General features: G+C 38.2%; 1 protein-coding gene across 7 annotated transcripts in view; it reads left to right on the top strand.

The window, feature by feature from the left end:
- The window catches only part of FGGY (FGGY carbohydrate kinase domain containing), a 411,167-nt gene that overhangs the window by 140,274 nt on the left and 251,386 nt on the right, over positions 1-19,507 (top strand). For all 7 annotated transcript variants that reach the window (XM_059898898.1, XM_059898889.1, XM_059898942.1 and 4 more), the window contains one exon: positions 18,264-18,379. In XM_059898898.1, the coding sequence (XP_059754881.1) occupies positions 18,264-18,379 (116 nt within the window). The remainder of the gene's footprint in view (positions 1-18,263; positions 18,380-19,507) is intronic.

The raw sequence follows: 19,507 nt of genomic DNA on the forward strand, positions 1-19,507 counted from the left end.
ACAGTTCTAGACTCCTCCAATCTGTCAGGTCCTTTAATCAACGTGGGCCACTGAGACCACTGAATTTCAGGCACACCTATATAAAAAACAAGGGCAACCCTAGGTGGCCACATCCAATTATACCGTCATGAATCCTTGATTTCACATGCATGTTTTTACACTGCTTGTTTGTTAGTTCTGAGTTAAACAAAGAAAAAAGAAATCTGACTTTAGTTGAGTTCAAGTTGCCATTCTAAAAAAGTATGATTTCCTCTTTAACCCACAAGTCTTCTTGGTGAATTGACCCTTTTATCACTATGTAATGGACTTCATTTTCCCTGGTAATATTTCTTGTTCTGAAGTCTACTTTTTGATGTTTGTATAGCTACTTCCACTTTATTAGTAGTAGTATTTCTGTGGAATATCTCTTTCTATGTTTTTACTCTTTAACCTATTTGCGTCTTTATAGTTAGAATAAGTTTCTTGTAGACAGCATATAGTTGAATTTTATTTTTTATTTTTATCCAGCTTGATGATTTCTGTCCTTGCATTAGAGTTTTTAGGCCATTTACATTTAATGGTTGACTTTTAATCCACCATCTTGCTATTTGCTTTTTACTTCTTCGATATAGTCTATGTAATTTTCCCCTTTACCTGCCTTCTTCTAGATTGCTGAAATATTTTTTAGTATTCTATTTTATCTCCCAAATTGGTTTATTCATTTTATCTCTTTTTTACTGGCTCTTCAAGGATTTATAATATGCATTTTAACTTATCAAAGTTTACCTTAAAATTATTTTATACCCTGTCACATATAATATACTTTCATGTCTCCCTATTATTTGTGCTGCTATTGTCATATTTTTTCTTTGTACATATAACTCCCACAATGCATTGATTTTTTCTAAATTATCTTTTAAAGGTAAAGATTTAAAGTCAATTATCTTTTAAAGAAATTTTAAAATAAAAAGTCCTTTGTATTTCCCACATATTTCCTGGTTCTGATATTTTTCATTCCTTTGTGTAAATTCATATTTCCCTTTATTATCATTTTTCTCCTGCCTAAAGAATTTCCTTTAACATTTCTTACAATGCAGGTTTCTTGGAAATGAATTTTCTCAGCTTTTGTTTGTCTGAAAAAGCCTATGTTCCACATTAATTGTTCAAAGATCCTTTCCTTTTGCTGAACATAGAATACTATATTGATTTTTCTCTTTTTAAATTACCTCAGTGCTTTAAAGATGTCATTCCATTTTCTTCTGGGTTGTGTTGTTTCTGGTGAAAAGTCTGAAGACTTTTTTATCCTTGCTCCTCTGTAATGTTTCTTTTTCTTTGACTACTTTTAAGATTTTCTTTTTACACGTTAAAAAAAAAAATTTGATTATAATCTGTCTTGATGTGGTTTTGTGTTTATCTTGCTTTGGTTTCATTGAGCTTAGCTCTGTGGATTGATAGCTTTTATCAAATTGAGAAAAATATGCGGCCATTGTTTCATCAAATATTTTTTTAACTTAGTTATATTTATTTTTTATACAGCAGGTCCTTATTAGTTATCTCTTTTATACATATTAGTGTATATATGTCAATCCCAATCTCCCAATTCATCCCCCCACCCCGACTTTCGCTCCTTGGTATCCATACGTTTGTTCTCTACATCTGTGTCTCTATTTCTGCCTTGCAAACTGGTTCATCTGTACCATTTTTCTAGATTCCACATATATGCATTAATATACGATATTTGTTTTTCTCTTTCTGACTTCCTTCACCCTGTATGACAGTCCCTAGGTCCATCCACGTCTCTACAAATGACCCAATTTCATTCTTTTTTAGGCTGAATAATATTCCACTGTATATATGTACCACATCTTCTTTATCCATTCATCTGTTGATGGGCATTTAGGTTGCTTCCATGACCTGGCTATTGTAAATAGTGCTGCAGTGCACATTGGGCTGCATGTGTCTTTTTGAATTATGGTTTTTCTCTGGGTATATGCCCAGTAGTGGGATTGCTGGGTCACATGGTAATTCTATTTTTAGTTTTCTAAGGAACCTCCATACTGTTCTCCAGAGTAGCTGTATCAATTTACATTCCCATCAACAGAGCAAGAGGGTTCCCTTTTCTCCACACCCTCTCCAGCATTTGTTGTTTGTAGATTTTCTAATGATGCCCATTCTAACTGGTGTGAGGTGATACCTCATTGTAGTTTGTTTTTTTTTTCTTTTTAATTTTATTTATTTATTTGTTTATTTGTGGCTGTGTTGCGTCTTCGTTTCTGTGCGAGGGCTTTCTCCAGTTGCGGCAAGCGGGGGCCACTCTTCATCGCGGTGCGCGGGCCTCTCACTATCGCAGCCTCTCTTGTTGCGGAGCACAGGCTCCAGAAGCGCAGGCTCAGTAGTTGTGGCTCACGGGCCTAGTTGCTCCGCGGCATGTGGGATCTTCCCAGACCAGGACTCGAGCCCGTGTCCCCTGCATTGGCAGGCAGATTCTCAACCACTGCGCCACCAGGGAAGCCCCCTCATTGTAGTTTTGATTTGCATTTCTCTAATAGTGATGTTGAGTAGCTTTTCATGTGCTTCTTGGCCATCTGTATGTCTTCTTTGGAGAGATGTCTATTTAGGTCGTCTGCCCATTTTTTGATTGTTTTTTTTTTTTTTTTTTTTAATATTGAGCTACATGAGCTGTTTATGTATTTTGGAGATTAATCCTTTGTCCATTGATTCGTTTGCAAATATTTTGTCCCATATTGAGGGTTGTCTTTTTGTCTTGTTTGTAGTTTCCTTTGCTGTGCAAAAGCTTTTAAGTTTCATTAGGTCCCATTTGTTTATTTTTGTTTTTCTTGCCATTACTCTCGGAGGTAGGTCAAAAAACAACTTGCTGTGATTTATGTCAAAGAGTGTTCTTCCTATGTTTTCCTCTTAAGAGTTTTATAGTGTCTGGTCTTACATTTAGGTCTTTAATCCATCTTGAGTTTATTTTTGTGCATGGTGTTAGGGAGTGTTCTAATTTCATTCTTTTACATGTAGCTGTCCAGTTTTCCCAGCACCACTTATTGAAGAGACTGTCTTTTCTCCATTGTATATCCTTGCCTCCTTTGTCATAGATTAGTTGACCATAGGTGTGTGGGTTTATCTCTGGGCTTTCTATCCAGTTCCATTGATCTATATTTCTGTTTTTGTGCCAGTACCATATTGTCTTGATTACTGTACCTTTGTCATATAGTGTGAAGTCAGGGGGTCTGATTCCTCTAGCTCCGTTTTTTTCCCCAAGATTGCTCTGGATTTTCACAGTCTTTTGTGTCTCCATACAAATTTTAAGATTTTTTTGTTCTAGTTCTGTAAAAAATGCCACTGGTAATTTGATAGGGATTGCACTGAATCTGTAGATTGCTTTGGGTAGCATAGTTATTTTCACAATATTGATTCTTTCAATCCAAGAACATGGTATATCTCCCCATCTGTTTGTGTCATCTTTGATTTCTTTCATCAGTGTTGTATAGTTTTCTGAGTACAGGTCTTTTACCTCCTTAGGTAGGTTTATTCCCAGGTATTCTATTCTTTTTGTTGCAATGGTGAATGGGATTGTTTCCTTAATTGCTTTTTTTTGATCTTTCACTGTTAGCAAGAGATTTCTGCTTGCTAACAGGAATGCAAGAGATTTCTGTGCATTAATTTTGTACCCTGCTACATTACCAAATTCATTGATTAACTCTAGTAGTTTTCTGGTGGCATCTTTAGGATTCTCTATGTATAGTATCATGTCATCGGCAAACAGTGACGGTCTTACTTCTTCTTTTCCAATTTGTATTCCTTTTATTTCTTTTTCTGATCTGATTGCCATGGCTAGGACTTCCAAAACTATGTTGAATAATAGTGGTGAGGGTGGACATCCTTGTCCTGTTCCTCATCTTAGAGGAAATGCTTTCAGTTTTTCATCATTGAGAATGATGTTTGCTGTGGGTTTGTCATATATGGCCTTTATTATGTTGAGGTAGGTTCCCTCTATGCCCACTTTCTGGACAGTTTTTATCATAAATGGGTGTCGAATTTTGTCAAAAGGTTTTTCTGCATCTACTGAGGTGCTCATATGGTTTTTGTTCTTCAGTTTGTTATTATGGTGTATCACATTGATTGATTTGCATATATTGAAGATTCCTTGCATCCCTGGGATAAATCCCACTTGATCATGGTGTATGATCCTTTTAATGTGTTGTTGGATTCTGTGTGCTAGTGTTTTGTTGAGGATTTATCCATCTATATTGATCAGTGATATTGGTCTGTAATTTTCTTTTTTTGTAGTATCTCTGTCTGGTTTTGGTGTCAGGGTGTTGGTGGCCTCGTAGAATGAGTTTGGGAGTGTTCCTTCCTCTGCAATTTTTTGGAAGAGTTTGAGAAGGATGAGTGTTACCTCTTATCTAAATGTTTGATAGAATTCACCTGTAAAGCCATCTGGTCCTGGACTTTTGTTTGTTGGAAGATTTTTTTTTTTTAACATCCTTATTGGAGTATAATTGCTTTACAGTAGTGCGTTAGTTTCTGCTTTATAATAAACTGAATCAGCTATACATGTACATATATCCCCATATCTCCTCCCTCTTGCGTCTCCCTCACACTCTCCCTATCCCACCCCTCTAGGTGGTCACAAAGGACCGAGCTGATCTCCCTGTGCTATGTGGCTGCTTCCCACTAGCTGTCTGTTTTACATTTGGTAGTGTATATATGTCCATGCCACTCTCTCACGTCGTCCCAGCTTACCCTTCCCCCTCCCCGTGTCCTCAAGTCCATTCTCTACGTCTGCGTCTTTATTCCTCTCCTACCCCTAGGTTCTTCATAACCATTTTTTTTTAGATTCCATATATATGTGTTAGCATACAGTATTTGTTTTTCTCTTTCTGACTTACTTCACTCTGTATAACAGACTCTAGGTCCATCCACCTCACTACAAGTAACTCAGTTTTGTTTCTTTTTATGGCTGAGTAATATTCCATTGTATATATGTGCCACATCTTCTTTATCCATTCATCTGTCGATGGAGACTTAGGTTGCTTCCATGTCCTGGCTGTTGTAAATAGAGCTGCAATGAACATTGTGGTACATGACTCTTTTTGAGTTATGGTTTTCTCAGGGTATATGCCCAGTAGTGGGATTGCTGGGTCGTTTGGTAGTTCTATTTTTAGTTTTTTAAGGAACCTCCATACCGTTCTCCATAGTGGCTGTATCAGTTTACATCCCCACCAACAGTGCAAGAGGGTTCCCCTCTCTCCACACCCTTCCCAGCATTTATTGTTTGTAGATTTTTTGATATGGCCATTCTGACTGGTGTGAGATGATACCTCATTGTAGTTTTGATTTGCATTCCTCTAATGATTAGTGATGTTGAGCATCGTTTCATGTGTTTGTTGGCAATCTGTATATCTTCTTTGGAGAAATCTCTATTTAGGTCTTCTGCCCATTTTTAGATTGGGTTGTTTGATATTGAGCTGCATGAGGTGCTTGTAAATTTTGGAGATTAATCCTTTGTCAGTTGCTTCATTTGCAAATATTTCCTCCCATTCGTAGGGTTGTCTTTTTGTCCTGTTTATGGTTTCCTTTGCTGTACAAAAGCTTTTCGGTTTCATTAGGTCCCATTTGTTATTTTTGTTTTATTTCCATTTCTCTAGGAGGTGGGTCAAAAAGGATCTTGCTGTGTTTTATGTCAAAGAGTGTTCTTCCTATGTTTTCCTCTAAGAGTTTTATAGTGTCTGGCCTTACATGTAGGTCTTTAATCCATTTTGAGTTTATTTTTGTGTATGGTGTTAGGGAGTGTTCTAATTTCCTTCTTTTATATGTAGCTGTCCAGTTTTCCCAGCACCACTTATTGAAGAGGCTGTCTTTTCTCCATTGTATATTCTTGCCTCCTTTATCAGAAATAAGGTGACCATATGTGCGTGGGTTTATCTCTGGGCTTTCTATCCTTTTCCATTGATCTATATTTCTGTTTTTGTGCCAGTACCATACTGTCTTGATTACTGTAGATTTGTAGTATAGTCTGAAGTCTGGGAGCCTGATTCCTCCAGCTCCATTTTTCTTTCTCAAGATTGCTTTTGCTATTCGGGGTCTTTTGTGTTTCCATACAAATTGTGAAATTTTTTGTTCCAGTTCTGTGAAAAATGCCATTGTTAGTTTGATAGTGATTGCACTGAATCTGTAGATTGCTTTGGGTAGTGTAGTCATTTTCACAATGTTGATTCTTCCAATCCAAGAACATGGTATATTCTCGATCTGTCTATATCATCTTTCATTTCTTTTAACAGTGTCTTATAATTTTCTACATACAGGTCTTTTTTCTCCTTAGGTAGGTTTATTCCCAGGTATTTTATTCTTTTTCTTGCAATGGTAAATGGGAGTGTTTCCTTAATTTCTCTTTCAGATTTTTCATTATCAGAGTATCGGAATGCAAGAGATTTCTGTGCCTTAATTTTGTATCCTGCTACCTTACCAAAGTCATTGATTAGCTCTACTAGTTTTCTGGTAGCATCTTTAGAATTCTCTATGTATAGTATCATGTCATCTGCAAACAGTGACAGCTTTACTTCTTCTTTTCTGATTTGGATTCATTTTATTTCTTTCTCTTCTCTGATTGCTGTGCCTAAGACTTGCAAAACTATGTTTAATAATAGTGGTGAGAGTGGACAACCTTGTCTTGTTCCTATCTTAGAGGAAATGGTTTCAGTTTTTCACCACTGAGAACGATGGTGGCTATGGTTTGTCATATGTGGCGTTTATTATGTTGAGGTAAGTTCCCTCTGTGCCTACTTTCTGGAGGGTTTCTATCATAAATGGGTGTTGAATTTTGTTGAAAGCTTTTTCTGCATCTTTTGAGATTATCATATACTTTTTCTCCTTCAATTTGTTAATATGGTTTATCACATTGATTGATTTGCATATATTGAAGAATCTTTGAATTCGTGGGATAAATCTTACTGTATCATGGTGTTTGTTCCTTTTAATGTGCTGTTGGATTCTGTTTGGTAGTATTTTCTGGAGGATTTTTGCATCTATGTTCATCAGTGATACTGCCTGTAGTTTTCTTTCTTTGTGACATCTTTGTCTGGTTTTGGTATCAGGTTGATGGTGGCCTTGTAGAATGAGTTTGGGAGTGTTCCTCCCTCTGCTATATTATGGAAGAGTTTCGGAAGGGTAGGTGTTAGCTCTTCTCTAAATGTTTGATAGAATTCGCCTGTGAAGCCATCTGGTCCTGGGCTTTTGTTTGTTAGAAGATTTTTAATTTCAATTTTATTACTTGTGATTGGTCTGTACATATTTTCTATTTCTTCCTGCTTCAGTCTTGGAAGGTTATACCTTTCTAAGAATTTGTCCATTTCTTCCAGGTTGTCCATTTTATTGGCATATAGTTGCTTATAGTAGTCTCCTATGGTGCTTTGGATTTCTGCGGTGTCTGTTGTAAGTTCTCCTTTTTCATTTCTAATTTTATTGATTTGAGTCCTTTCCCTCTTTTTCTTGATGAGTCTGGCTAATGGTTTATCAATTTTGTTTATCTTCTCAAAGAACCAGCTTTTAGTTTTATTGACCTTTGCTGTTGTTTTCTTTGTTTCTATTTCGTTTGTTTCTGCTCTGATCTTTATGATTTCTTTCATTGTACTAACTTTGGGTTTTACTTGTTCTTCTTTCTCTAGTTTCTTTAAGTGTAAGGTTAGATTGTTTATTTGAGATTTTTCTTGTTTCTTGAGGTAGGCTTGTATTGCTATAAACTTCCCTCTTAGACCTGCTTTTGCTGCATCCCATAGGTTTTGGATCATCGTGTTTACGTTGTAGCTTGTCTCTAGGTATTTTTTGATTTTGTCTTTGATTTCTTCAGTGATCTCTTGGTTATTTAGTAATGTGTTGTTTAGCCTCCATGTTTTTGTGTTTTTTACGTCTTTTTCCCTGTAATTGATTTCTAATCTCATAGCATTGTGGTCGGAAAAGATGCCTGATATGATTTAAATTTTCTTAGATTTACCGATTGTGATTTGCTTGATTTGTGACCCAAGATGTGATCTATCCTGGAGAATGTTCCATGTGCACTTGAGAAGAAAGTGTAATCTGCTGTTTTCGGATGGAATGTCCTATAAATATCAATTAAATCTATCTGGTCTATTGTGTCATTTAAAGCTTGTGTTTCCTTATTAATTTTTTGTCTGGATGATCTGTCCATTGGTGTCAGTGAGGTGTTAAAGTCCCCCACTATTATTGTGTTACTGTTGATTTCCTCTTTTATAGCTGTTAGCATTTGCCTTATGTATTTGAGGTGCTCCTGTGTTGGGTGCATATATATTTATAATTGTTATATCTTCTTCTTGGATTGATCCCTTGATCATTATATAGTGTCCTTCCTTGTCTCTTGTAACATTTTTTATTTTAAAGTCTATTTTATCTGATATGAGTATTGCTACTCCTGCTTTGTTTTGATTTCCATTTGCATGGAATATCTTTTTCCATCCCCTCACTTTCAGTCTGTCTGTGTCCCTAGGTCTGAAGTGGGTCTTTTGTAGACAGCATATATAGGGATCTTGCTTTTTTATCCATTCAGCGAGCCTGTGTCTTTTGGTTGGAGCATTTAATCCATTCCCATTTAAGGTAATTATCGATATGTATGTTCCTATTACCATTTTCTTAATTGTTTTGAGTTTGTTTTTGTATGTCCTTTTCTTGTGTTTCTCACTTAGAGAAGTTCCTTTAGCATTTGTTGTAGAGCTGGTTTGGTGGTGCTGACTTGTCTTACCTTTTGCTTGTCTGTAAAGCTTTTGATTTCTCTGCCGAATCTGAATGAGATCCTTGCCGGCTAGGGTAATCTTGGTTGTAGGTTCTTCCCTTTCATCACTTTAAATATATCATGCCATTCGCTTCTGGCTTGTAGAGTTTCTGCTGAGAAATCAGCTGTTAACCTTATAGGAGTTCCCTTGTATCTTATTTGACGTTTTTCTCTTGTTTCTTTCAATAATTTGTCTTTCATTTTCTCTGTTTGATCACTGTGTGTCTCACTGTGTTTCTCCTTGGGTTTATCCTGTCTGGGACTCTCTGTGCTTCTTGGACTTGGGTGGCTATTTTCTTTCCCATGTTAGGGAAGGTTTTCAACTTTCCCATGTTAGGGAAGTTTTCTCTTTAAATATCTTCTCAGGTCGTTTCTCTCTCTCTTCTCATTCTGGGACCCCTATAATGTGAATGTTGATGCGTTTAATGTTGTCCCAGAAGTCTCTTAGGCTGTCTTCATTTCTTTTCATTCTTTTTCTTTATTCTGTTCTGTGGCAGTGATTTCCACCATTCTGTCTTACAGGTCACTTATCTGTTCTTCTGCCTCAGTTATTCACCTTTTGATTCCATCTAGTGTATTTTTCATTTCAGTTATTGTATTGTTCATCTCTGTTTGTTTGTTCTTTAATTCTTCTAGATCTTTGTTAAACATTCCTTGCATCTCCTAGATCTTTGCCTTCATTATTTTTCTGAGGTTCTGGATCATCTTCACTATTATTATTCTGAATTCTTTTTCTGGAAGGTTGCCTATCTCCACTTCATTTAGTTGTTTTTCTGGGGTTTTATCTTGTTCTTTCATCTGGTACAAAGTCCTTTGCCTTTTCATCTTGTCTGTCTTTCTGTGAATGTGGTTTTTGTTCCACAGGCTGCAGAATTGTGGTTCTTCTTGCTTCTGCGCTCTGCCCTGTGGTGGATGAGGCTATCTAAGAGGCTTGTGGAAGCTTCCTGATGGGAGGGACTGGTGGTGGGTAGAGCTGGGTGTTGCTCTGGTGGGCAAAGCTCAGTAAAACTTTAATCCGCTTGTCTGCTGATGGGTGGGGCTGGGTTCCCTCCCTGTTGGTTGTTTGGCCTGATGTGACCCAGCACTGGGACCTACCCTTCTCTTTGGTGGGGCTAATGGCGGACTCTCGGGGTGCTCACACCAAGGAGTACTTCCCAGAACTTCTGCTGCCAGTGTCCTTGTCCCTGTGGTGAGCCACAGCCACCCCCCACCTCTTTAGGAGACCCTCCAACATTAGCAGGTAGGTCTGGTTCAGTATCCTCTTGGGTCACTGCTCCTTCCCCTGGGTCCTCGTGTGCTCACTGTTTTGTATGTACCCTCCAAGAGTGGAGTCTCCGTTTCCCCCTGTCTTGTCAAACTCCTTCGATCAAATCCTGCTAGCCTTCAAAGTCTGATTCTCTAGGAATTCCTCCTCCCAGTGCCGGACCCCCAGGTTGGGAAGCCTGACGTGGGGCTCAGAAACTTCAGTCCAGTGGGTGGACTTCTGTGGTATAAGTGTTCTCCAGTTTGTGAGTCACCCACCCAGTGGTTATGGGATTTGATTTTATTGTGATTGCGCCCCTCCTACCATCTCACTGCATCTTCTCCTTTGTCTTTGGATGTGGGGTATCTTTTTTGGTGAGTTCCAGTGTCTTCCAGTCGATGAATGTTCATCAGTTAGTTGTGATTCCAGTGCTCTTGCAAGAGGAAGTGAGTGCATGTCCTTCTACTCTGCCATCTTGAACCAGTCCCCCAAATATTTTTTATTAGATGCTAACAGGGTCAATTTTATGTTGTGAGTGTCTGGATTTTATTGGCTTCCTTTAAGGATTGTTGAGCTACTTTGCGTGGGAGGCTATTAATGTACTTCGGGCTTAGTTTTATCCTTTGCAGACTTTTTTAAAAACTTTGTTAGTGCAGGTAGTGTAGTCACACTGCTAAGGCATGTGTCTTTTGGGGTCTCCACTGAATGTCTCAGGTGATCGGTGAGGATGTTCCACTCTTAATTGTAGTAACTCAGGTGACTCCTAGCTCTTCGTGAACTCAGAACTGTTCCACTCATAGATTTCCAGTCACTCCTTCATCAGACCTCACGGAGTGTCAGTGTGCATATCTACATCTCAGTAGTCAGCAAAGAGTTCATGGGACACCTGTGCAAATTTTCAGGTCCCTCTTTCTGCATTGCTACCTCCTCTTAGGAAGTCTGTGCTTCCAGCTGCCTTAAATTCCCTGGATTCTGATCTCAGTCCCCTTAGCTTATGACACTGCTGTGTTTTCCTTGGCATCCCTCTTTCTGCTTTGTGGTCTGGTGTGTGCTTCCAGGCAGAAAGCCAGCACCATCTTAGGGCTAACCCCATTGTTTCCTTCTCTCAGGGAATCACAGACCTGTGCTGCCGCTTGTTCAAGGTCTGAAAACAGTTGCTTCTTATGTTTACTTGGACTTTTCTAGTTATTTAAGGCAGGGGGGTAAAATCCAGTCTCTGTTACTCCATCATGTTTAGAAGCAGAAGCTTCTATTATTCCCACTTTAGTGAGTTTCTGTCTTGATGTGGCATTTAACTTCATCAAATATTTTCTATTCTTCAATATGAGTTGATCATTTTTCTCTCTCTAAATAAAATACTGTGGTAAAATACATCCATATATCTTCTGTTATTAAAACACTCTTGAATGTTGTTCTTGATTTATTTTTTTCCGCATTTTTATATTAAATTTGGTCATGTCTTATTTAGAATTTTTATGTTCTCATTCATAATGTGAGAGTGGCCTCTGATTTTTGTTTCTTGTCTCTGCTTGGTTTTTGTAACATAGTTAGCCTACCTTCATAATTAACTTGGGGAACATTCCTTTTTTTTCTAGATTCTGAAATATTTTGGAGTACTCTGTTCCTTGAACATTTGTTAGAACTTTCCAGTACAACCATCTGGGCTTGAAGTTTTATTTGAGCAGTGATTTTTAACTGCTGACTCAATTTCTTTAATGGTAATAAATTTATTAAGGTTTCCTGTGTTTTTGAGTCAGTTGTGATAAGTTCTGTTTTTCTAGTAAGCTGTCCATTTCATCTAAATTTTCAAGTTTACTAGCATAATGTTATTCATGTAATTCCTTTTTTTTTCCTGTTAATGTCTGCTTTATCTGTAGTTATAGCCCCCATTTTCATTCATGATATTTGTTATTTTTACCTTCTCTTCTTTTTTCTTCCTCAGTTTTTAACAGAGGCTTTTCTGTTTCATTTGTCTTTCTTAGAACCATGTTTTGGCTCTGTTGATTCCCTGAATTTTATCTTGCTGTTTTATGTCTTTCATCTGCTTTTATCTTTACTACTCCTTTTTGATCTTTCTTTCAGTTTAATCTATTACTGTTTTTCATAATTTCTTATGTTACCTGCTTAGGTTATTAATTTTCAGACATCTTTCTTTTCCAGTAAAATATTTTAAACCTCTAAATTTCTTTGTGAAGTACCACTTTACCCATCTGGTCTCTGCTTGTATTGTAAAACATTCTTCCTTTCTCTCCCCCATATGAATATATAGAATTGAGTTTGTTGACTGCAGTGGTGTCTTTGAATTCTTCAGTAATTTTAGTAGTATTCTTCTGGTTTACCCGTTTCTTCAAATTCTCAAAGAATAATAAAATCTTTAAATAAATTGTCTCTCTTTTCAAGTGCCTTTTTTTTACTTCTAAGAGCTCTTACTTTATGTGTTTCACATTATGTTGTTCAGTTCATAAACTTAAATGAATGGTAATATTCTTCTTTGAGCATTTAGTCATTGGAGTCATCCTCTTTGTTTTGCTAATATTTTTGATCTTGTATTCTACTCGGATATTTATGTTGTCATATTTTTAAAAATTTGTATTTGCCATTTCTTTGCTGCCCTTTTTTTTTTAAAAGAAAAAAGCAAAACCTCTTTATCACATTTTTAAAAACCTGTACTGTAAGCAAGGTATCCCTTAATTTTAACCCCAGTGTGATTATTATCTTTCAACCAGTTGTAGAATTCAGCTCATTCACATTTGTTGTAATAACTGAAATAATTGATTTTATTCTTTATATTTTATTTTTGTCTTCTGTTTATATTACATTACTTGCTCTCTCTTTTAATTGGTTTAGTTTGGTTTCACTGTTAATTTTCTCTTTATTACCTTTTTATTCCTTGTTAATTTGAGCATTCTACTAAGCTTTTTTTTTCCATTAGTGATTACCCTATCATTTCTTACAACCAACATTAAACTTATGTTCTGCCCACAGATACAAAGTCCTTTTCCTGCGTACCCCTTGTCCAATGTCTGACTTTGATATTTTGCTTACTTAATATTTTCAGTTCCAGGCTATCATTAGATTTTCCTTCTAATATAGCATACCTGTTGTGTTTCAAGAAAGCTTAATATTACAAATTCCTGTTTACATGATCATCATCTATTTAGATTTAAATATGTATGTACCCATATATACATGGGTATGTATATATATGTATGTACACACACTATGGAGAGAGAGAGAGAGAGAATATGAATTAATATCAGGGTTCACCACCACTGCTTCCTGTAGTCTTTGATTTCCTCTCTGTTGAGATAACTGCTCAGAAGCAATTGTTTTTTGGTTATGTTCTTTCTCAAGTATTGTCCTCGGAGAACATATATGGGAAGTTTACTTTTGAATCCTTGCACGTTGAAAATCTTTTCCTTTCCCGACAGCTGAATAATATTTTTTCTGGATATAGGATTTTTGGATCATTTTTCTTAATGGTCTGTACATTTTTCCACTGTCTTCTACATTCCAGCGTTGTAGATGAGAATTCCTTAGCTAGGCTGAATCTCTTGCCTGTGTAAGTAACTTATTCTTTCTGTCTGGAAGCTTGTATAATTTTCTGTTTATGCCTGAACTTCAAGTATTTCCTGGATTCACTTCCTGGACTTAATGAGACTTTTCACTGCAGGCTTAAATCTTGCTTCAGCCAGTTTAAATAAATAAATAAATAAATAAAAACTAGTACTGTATTTGTTTAATTAGAACATCTCCTTCATCTTTTCTTTTTTACCTTTTCCTCTTCTTTAAAAATTCCTTCTGGAATTCTTGTTATTCTCATGTTAGGCTGCCAGATCTGCCCTCCAAGCCTCTTATTTATTCCCTCATTATTCTTTGGTGTCTTTGTTATAGATAGTAAGATATTTCGTTCACTTGGTCTTCCAGATCATTAATTCAATTTTTAACAGTGCCAGTGTTTTGTTTTGTTTTGTTTTTTTAATTCTCCTACAGAAATTTTTAATAAAATTGAAAGTTAATGGTTTTAATTCAGAGTCTTTCATGCCGCCTTCTGATTTCTCATTGCTTTCATTATTGGTGTTCTCTTCCAATTGTTTTCATCATTTCTACCTCACTGAGACCTTCCTCTTAGAGGTGTTCTGTATGATCTTCTCTCTCAGGTAAACTAGTCCCCTAAGTTAGGTATTATTTTTGTTTTGCCTACTCCTTAGTTTATGTTCTTTCGACTCTCATATAGGCTATAGGCTTTTATAGTCTCTTTGACATTAACAAATCTGAAAGCTGTGAAAGATACAGCAGTTTCTGCCCTGGTGTTCTTGCTGGCAGGGAACAAATAGTGAGTGACCCTTTTCCCTGGGTGGACTCAGCTCTCCTTTCCTGCTGCCGATCTTTGAAACAATTCACCCTGCTAGTATAACCCCTGTCTTTCTTGGGCTCCTATCTTGAATTCTGATCCTACAAATCACTCCTCCCACCCATGCTCTCACACACGAGAATGTAGGTGCACGTAAACACACACACACACACACACACACACACACAGGCTGATAGGTCAGCTTGCCTGAGGGTGAATAGCTATCCTGAGAGTGCAGGTTGTTCACTAAAACACCTGAGGGAACGACAACAGTGGTCCTAATAGAAGCCTCAGAGGGAGGCAAGCCTTTTGTTCTGCTGCTGCTAGCTTGCCTTTACTTACTAACATTACAAAGTCCTGTACTTGCTCTCTCTCTGCTGGAGGTTTCTGGAGAACCTGTGGCCTCACATGTACTCTCTAAGTATTGCCAGTTGTGCTGCTCTCATAGATCCATATTACCCAAGAGTTGATTTAAAGAGACCCAAATGGGAGGGACACTCATAGTGTCTGAATAACCCTAATGCAGGAGGGACTTACCAGAGGCATCTGCAGCTGTAAAACTTCCTGCCTCCTGGGTTTGGTCACCTTCACTCCAAGCCTACTCTCTGGCCACTTATTCTAACTTGCTGTGAGAACTGGACATCCCTGTCCTTGCCCTTATTGGGGGTGGGGAGGGGGAGTCTACCTGGAATAGCTTAGTTATGCTGTAAAGTGTTGAGCTGTTTAACTATTGCTCTGTTATAAACCACAACCAATGCTCCATAGTTCAACACAATAATCATTTATTTGACTCACAGGTAGCTCATTTAGGCTGTTCTCTGCGGGGTGGTTCTTCTGTTCTCAGCTGGACTGACTCCCTCCAGTCTTGGCTCCCTGGAGATGTGTGACCCAGGCTGGGCTTGGTGGTCATTGCTCTGCCCCATATACCTCTTATCCTCCTCCTGGGACCAACGGGCTAACCCTGAGTGATCTTCTCAGAAGTGCAAGAGAGCAAGCAGAAACACATAATGTATCTTGAAGCTTAGACTTGAAACTGGAATGCAGTCACTTCTGCCTCATTATTTTGGCCAAATCCAGTCACATGACAGAATCCAAAGTCTAGAGGTAAGAAAGGCGGCCCTGCCCACAGTGTGGGGTTGGCAGGAGGAGGGTGTAGCACTACAAATTAAGTGGCAAAGTATGTGGGTACGTAGAGAGCGGAAGACTTGGGACCATGAACTCAACCTGCCTCAGCATTTAAGAACTGCAATGAAACATTTCCAAGTTATAATGCTACTTCAAAGGAGACAGCCATGAGGTTAGCTTGGAGGTAGTGAGGACACTTGTGCAGAGGACACATTGGAACTGGACCATAAGAACAACATAGAGTTTTCCAAGTAGACAAGGTTCAGTGAAAGGAGCAAAAATCAGTCAAGACGGAAGGGGCGGAATAGAGGCACAGAAGTCTGCAAGTGAATGGGGCATTTGGGGAGTGAAGAGTTGTCCTATGTGGATCGATCATTAGAAGCAATCCTTCCACACAGTCTTTTGTTTCATTGCATTGTTCTTTCCAGTGAGCTATCATAGCTTCTAAAAAGTTGGAATTTCAGGCATTGTGCCAGGAAGAGTTATCCTATTGTATATTCTTCAGAACATGCTGCATAGATGGCTGCTTTCTTTATACCTCAAAAAATTATTTTGCTTAAATAAGGTGAAGAGTTTAGCACAAATGTATTGTTTCTACTGGGACTAGTGTTCCTTCAGTATATTGGTGCCACTTAACTTAGCTCAATGTGTTCTGCCACATATGCCACATGTGGAAAAAAATACTGATAAATAACATTTGTTTGCTTTCAAAAGACATTTAGGTTTCACAAAATGTGAGCTCTTCTGTGGAGCCCTCCCTGACACTTTCTCCCCCTTTCTCCCACCAGGTTCTCCTGCTAAAAGTTCTCATTTCTCTCTCTACTTTCTTCAGAACATTTTTGTTAGGATGTGATTTTAGTGTGATTGTTTGATCACTGTCTCCTCAATTAAATTGTCAGCTTCTAGGAGAGCAGTAGACCAGGTCTTTTGCATATAACTGGTTCCCCAGAGCCTAGCATAGTGCCAGGGTCATAGTGACTGAATACTAAATATTTGTTAAGTGAGTGAGTGAATGAGTGAATCAGTGTGAATGACTGAATGAGATAGGCCTAGACTATTGGCTCTATGAGATAGGTAGGTTTTGGTTTATCTGTAAAACTGCTAGAGTTCCCCAGGTTTCTCACTTACCTGTGGTGAGGCAGACAGACCATATTCATTCTCTAGAGCTTCCATTCAATCAGTATTCATCATGGCTTGACATATGGCTGAATGTGGACTAGGTACTGGTGATGTGGAGATCATTAGGGCTGGTTTTGCTCTGAAGGAGTTGCTGGTTTAGTGGCAGAGAAGGAAAGGGGCAAAGGCAATCATTGTGCTAAGTGTTAAGATACAGGTATGTCCACATTGAACTTGGAGAAGAGGCTTTGGACTCAGCTGGCCCTCCACGGGGGCTTTTTGAAAAGGGGCAGTCTGAACTGAGTCACGAAGGCTAATCAGCAGTTAGACACATAACAGGGAAGAACATTCTGGGCAGAATGAAGTAAAGGCTTCAAGGTACAGGGAAGTGAGCAATCAAGGCCACTATAGGATACTTCAAGTAGTTCAGTGTTGCAGAATGGAGAAAGCAAGGGTGGGGATGGCAAGTGAGGAAGCTGGAGGTCAGCATGGTCATGTCACAGAGGGTCGCTCAAGCCCAGCTAAGGACGGGACTTTTTCCTGAAGGGAGTGAGGAGCAATTGAAGGGTTTTAATCAAGGGTTGGTGTCATCAGATTTCACCTTATGAAGTTTGCTCTGGACACAAGGGAGAACAGATTGGAAGGCATGGGACTCTTGGGAAGAAGATATATAAAGAAGCAGTTAATTATACAGTGTGATAAGGTCTGTGTTAGATTTGGTTCCTGCTCTGTGATCTCAGAGGAGGAGCATCTAAACTAGAACTGGGGTCTCAGTCTAGGCTAAAGGAAGTGTTTCAAGTTATCAGGGTGAAGAAGCTGGGAAGAATTTTCCAGGCACCTAGAAGTAGGGCAGAGGCACAGAAGTGTTCGAGAATGTGACCTTTTCAGAGTGCTGCAAAGGATTCTTTATTGCTGGAGTGTAGAATACTAAGAGGAAATTGATGAGAAATGAAGCTGGAGAGTAAAACGCCATCCAGAAGCAAGTCTTCCTCCTGTTAAATATTGCTTTAGACTGCAGTTATCACATCTATACCAAGAACTTTTTTTTTAACTTTTTTATCGTAGAGAATTTTGAACATGTACAAAATAGAGAAGCATAGCGAACACCCATTTAGCCATCCTCAGCCCTACAGCCGTCAACCCGTGGCCGGTTCTGTTCCATCCACTACACCATTCACTTCCCCTTCACTTGCTCTTTTAAAGCAGATCCCAGATAATATATCATTTTATACATCAGTGTTTCAGTATGTATCATTTACCTAAGAAGCCTTTTTCAAAACATAACCACAATTATCAGTTTCATACCTAACACTTAATAATAATGCTCCGTATCATCAAGTAGCTAGTCATTGTAATTTCTGTTTATCTCACAAATGTCATGTAAATATGAATATAGATATAAATACAAATATTTACATACACTGTTTGATCCAGACCTAAGTAAAGGGCTGGGCCCCTTTTGAAAGAGAAAGAAGATGCTCTCAGTCATTAACAGGTGTCAGTGGGGACTTTTGATTTAAACAGGGATGAAAAATTACCTACTTCAATTTATTCTACTTTTTCAATACTATTGCAGATATCTGGACGAGTATTAGGCAAAATATAAAGGAAGCCAGGCTCATATTATTGGTTCTACCTCTCTCCCATTTTCTTAGGTCTCTCTGCTCCCTGGTGTGCAAATGGACATACTCTGCAGAGAAAGGCTGGGATGACAGTTTCTGGAAGATGGTTGGTTTGGAAGACTTGGTTGCAGATAATTACAGCAAAATAGGTAAAAAAATAATTTTTTCTGATTATGTGTATGTACACATGAATATATTGGTGTTTATTTTTTGTTTGTCTTTGTCTGAATTAAAATATAGGAACACAAGCCGGTTTTTCCAAGAGAAGCGAGTAAGTTATGATGGGTAGGCCATGATTAGTAGGCCCTTGTATTGGGGCTTATGGGAACTGAGTTATGAAAGGCTGCCTTGAAATGTAGACTCTTAGACGTGGGGCTAGACTGAGGAAGATATTTGCATGGAGCAGCTGGGAATAGCATAATCAAAGGAATGTGTGTGGATTGTCTCCAGTCAGACCTAGGAGAATGTCTTGTGATTTAGGTTCAAGGAACCAGGCAAGGCCATACAGAAAAAAATAATTGAAGAGGTCAAAATTGGAAGGATCAGGAGCAAGACATAAACTGGAACGTGAGCCAGTGGTTCCTGACTAAAGCCGTAGGGTCCCTGATTTCCAGTTTTATGTGACACTAACTGGGTAGTAAAGGTGTGGATGATTGGTAGGAATTTACCTGGTAAAAGAATTCAGATACTAGGTACATATAATGGTAGCTGATATGTTAAAGTTTCAGGTTTACATGTTCATGTCACAGAAAGATGTTTATTTCTTATCGTTACTACCTACGATTCTAGTAAGCTGTCATCAGGTAGGCAATTATACCTGATTAAAGAGAAGTACTTCTGTATTGTTTAGTTTGCTGGCTAGGAGGTTGTAACGAGACAATTTATAAGTACTGCGGATTAAACAGGATGGCAGAGTATTTCCCTTTTATGTAGTAGAATAGAGGTAAGTGACTATCAGGCAGCTCTGCCATTCTCATAACATGTCCTCCAACTTTGGGTCCAGATTAGCCACTTCATTTCTCATCAGTTCCCAGCCAGTTAGTGGGAAGAATAAAAAGGACCAGAAGAATCCATCCACATTCCTTGGAGGAAGCATAACATGGAAATGGGCCACATCATTTCTGATCACATCCTATTGATCGGCACTTGTTTTTTTTTTTTTTTTTAACATCTTCATTGGAGTATAATTGCTTTACAGTGGTGTGTTAGTTTCTGCTGTATAACGAAGTTAATCAGCTATACATATACATACATCCCCATATCTCCCCCCTCTTGCG

The sequence above is a fragment of the Balaenoptera ricei genome, chromosome 1 (assembly GCF_028023285.1).
Source record: "Balaenoptera ricei isolate mBalRic1 chromosome 1, mBalRic1.hap2, whole genome shotgun sequence".
NCBI lineage: Eukaryota > Metazoa > Chordata > Mammalia > Artiodactyla > Balaenopteridae > Balaenoptera > Balaenoptera ricei.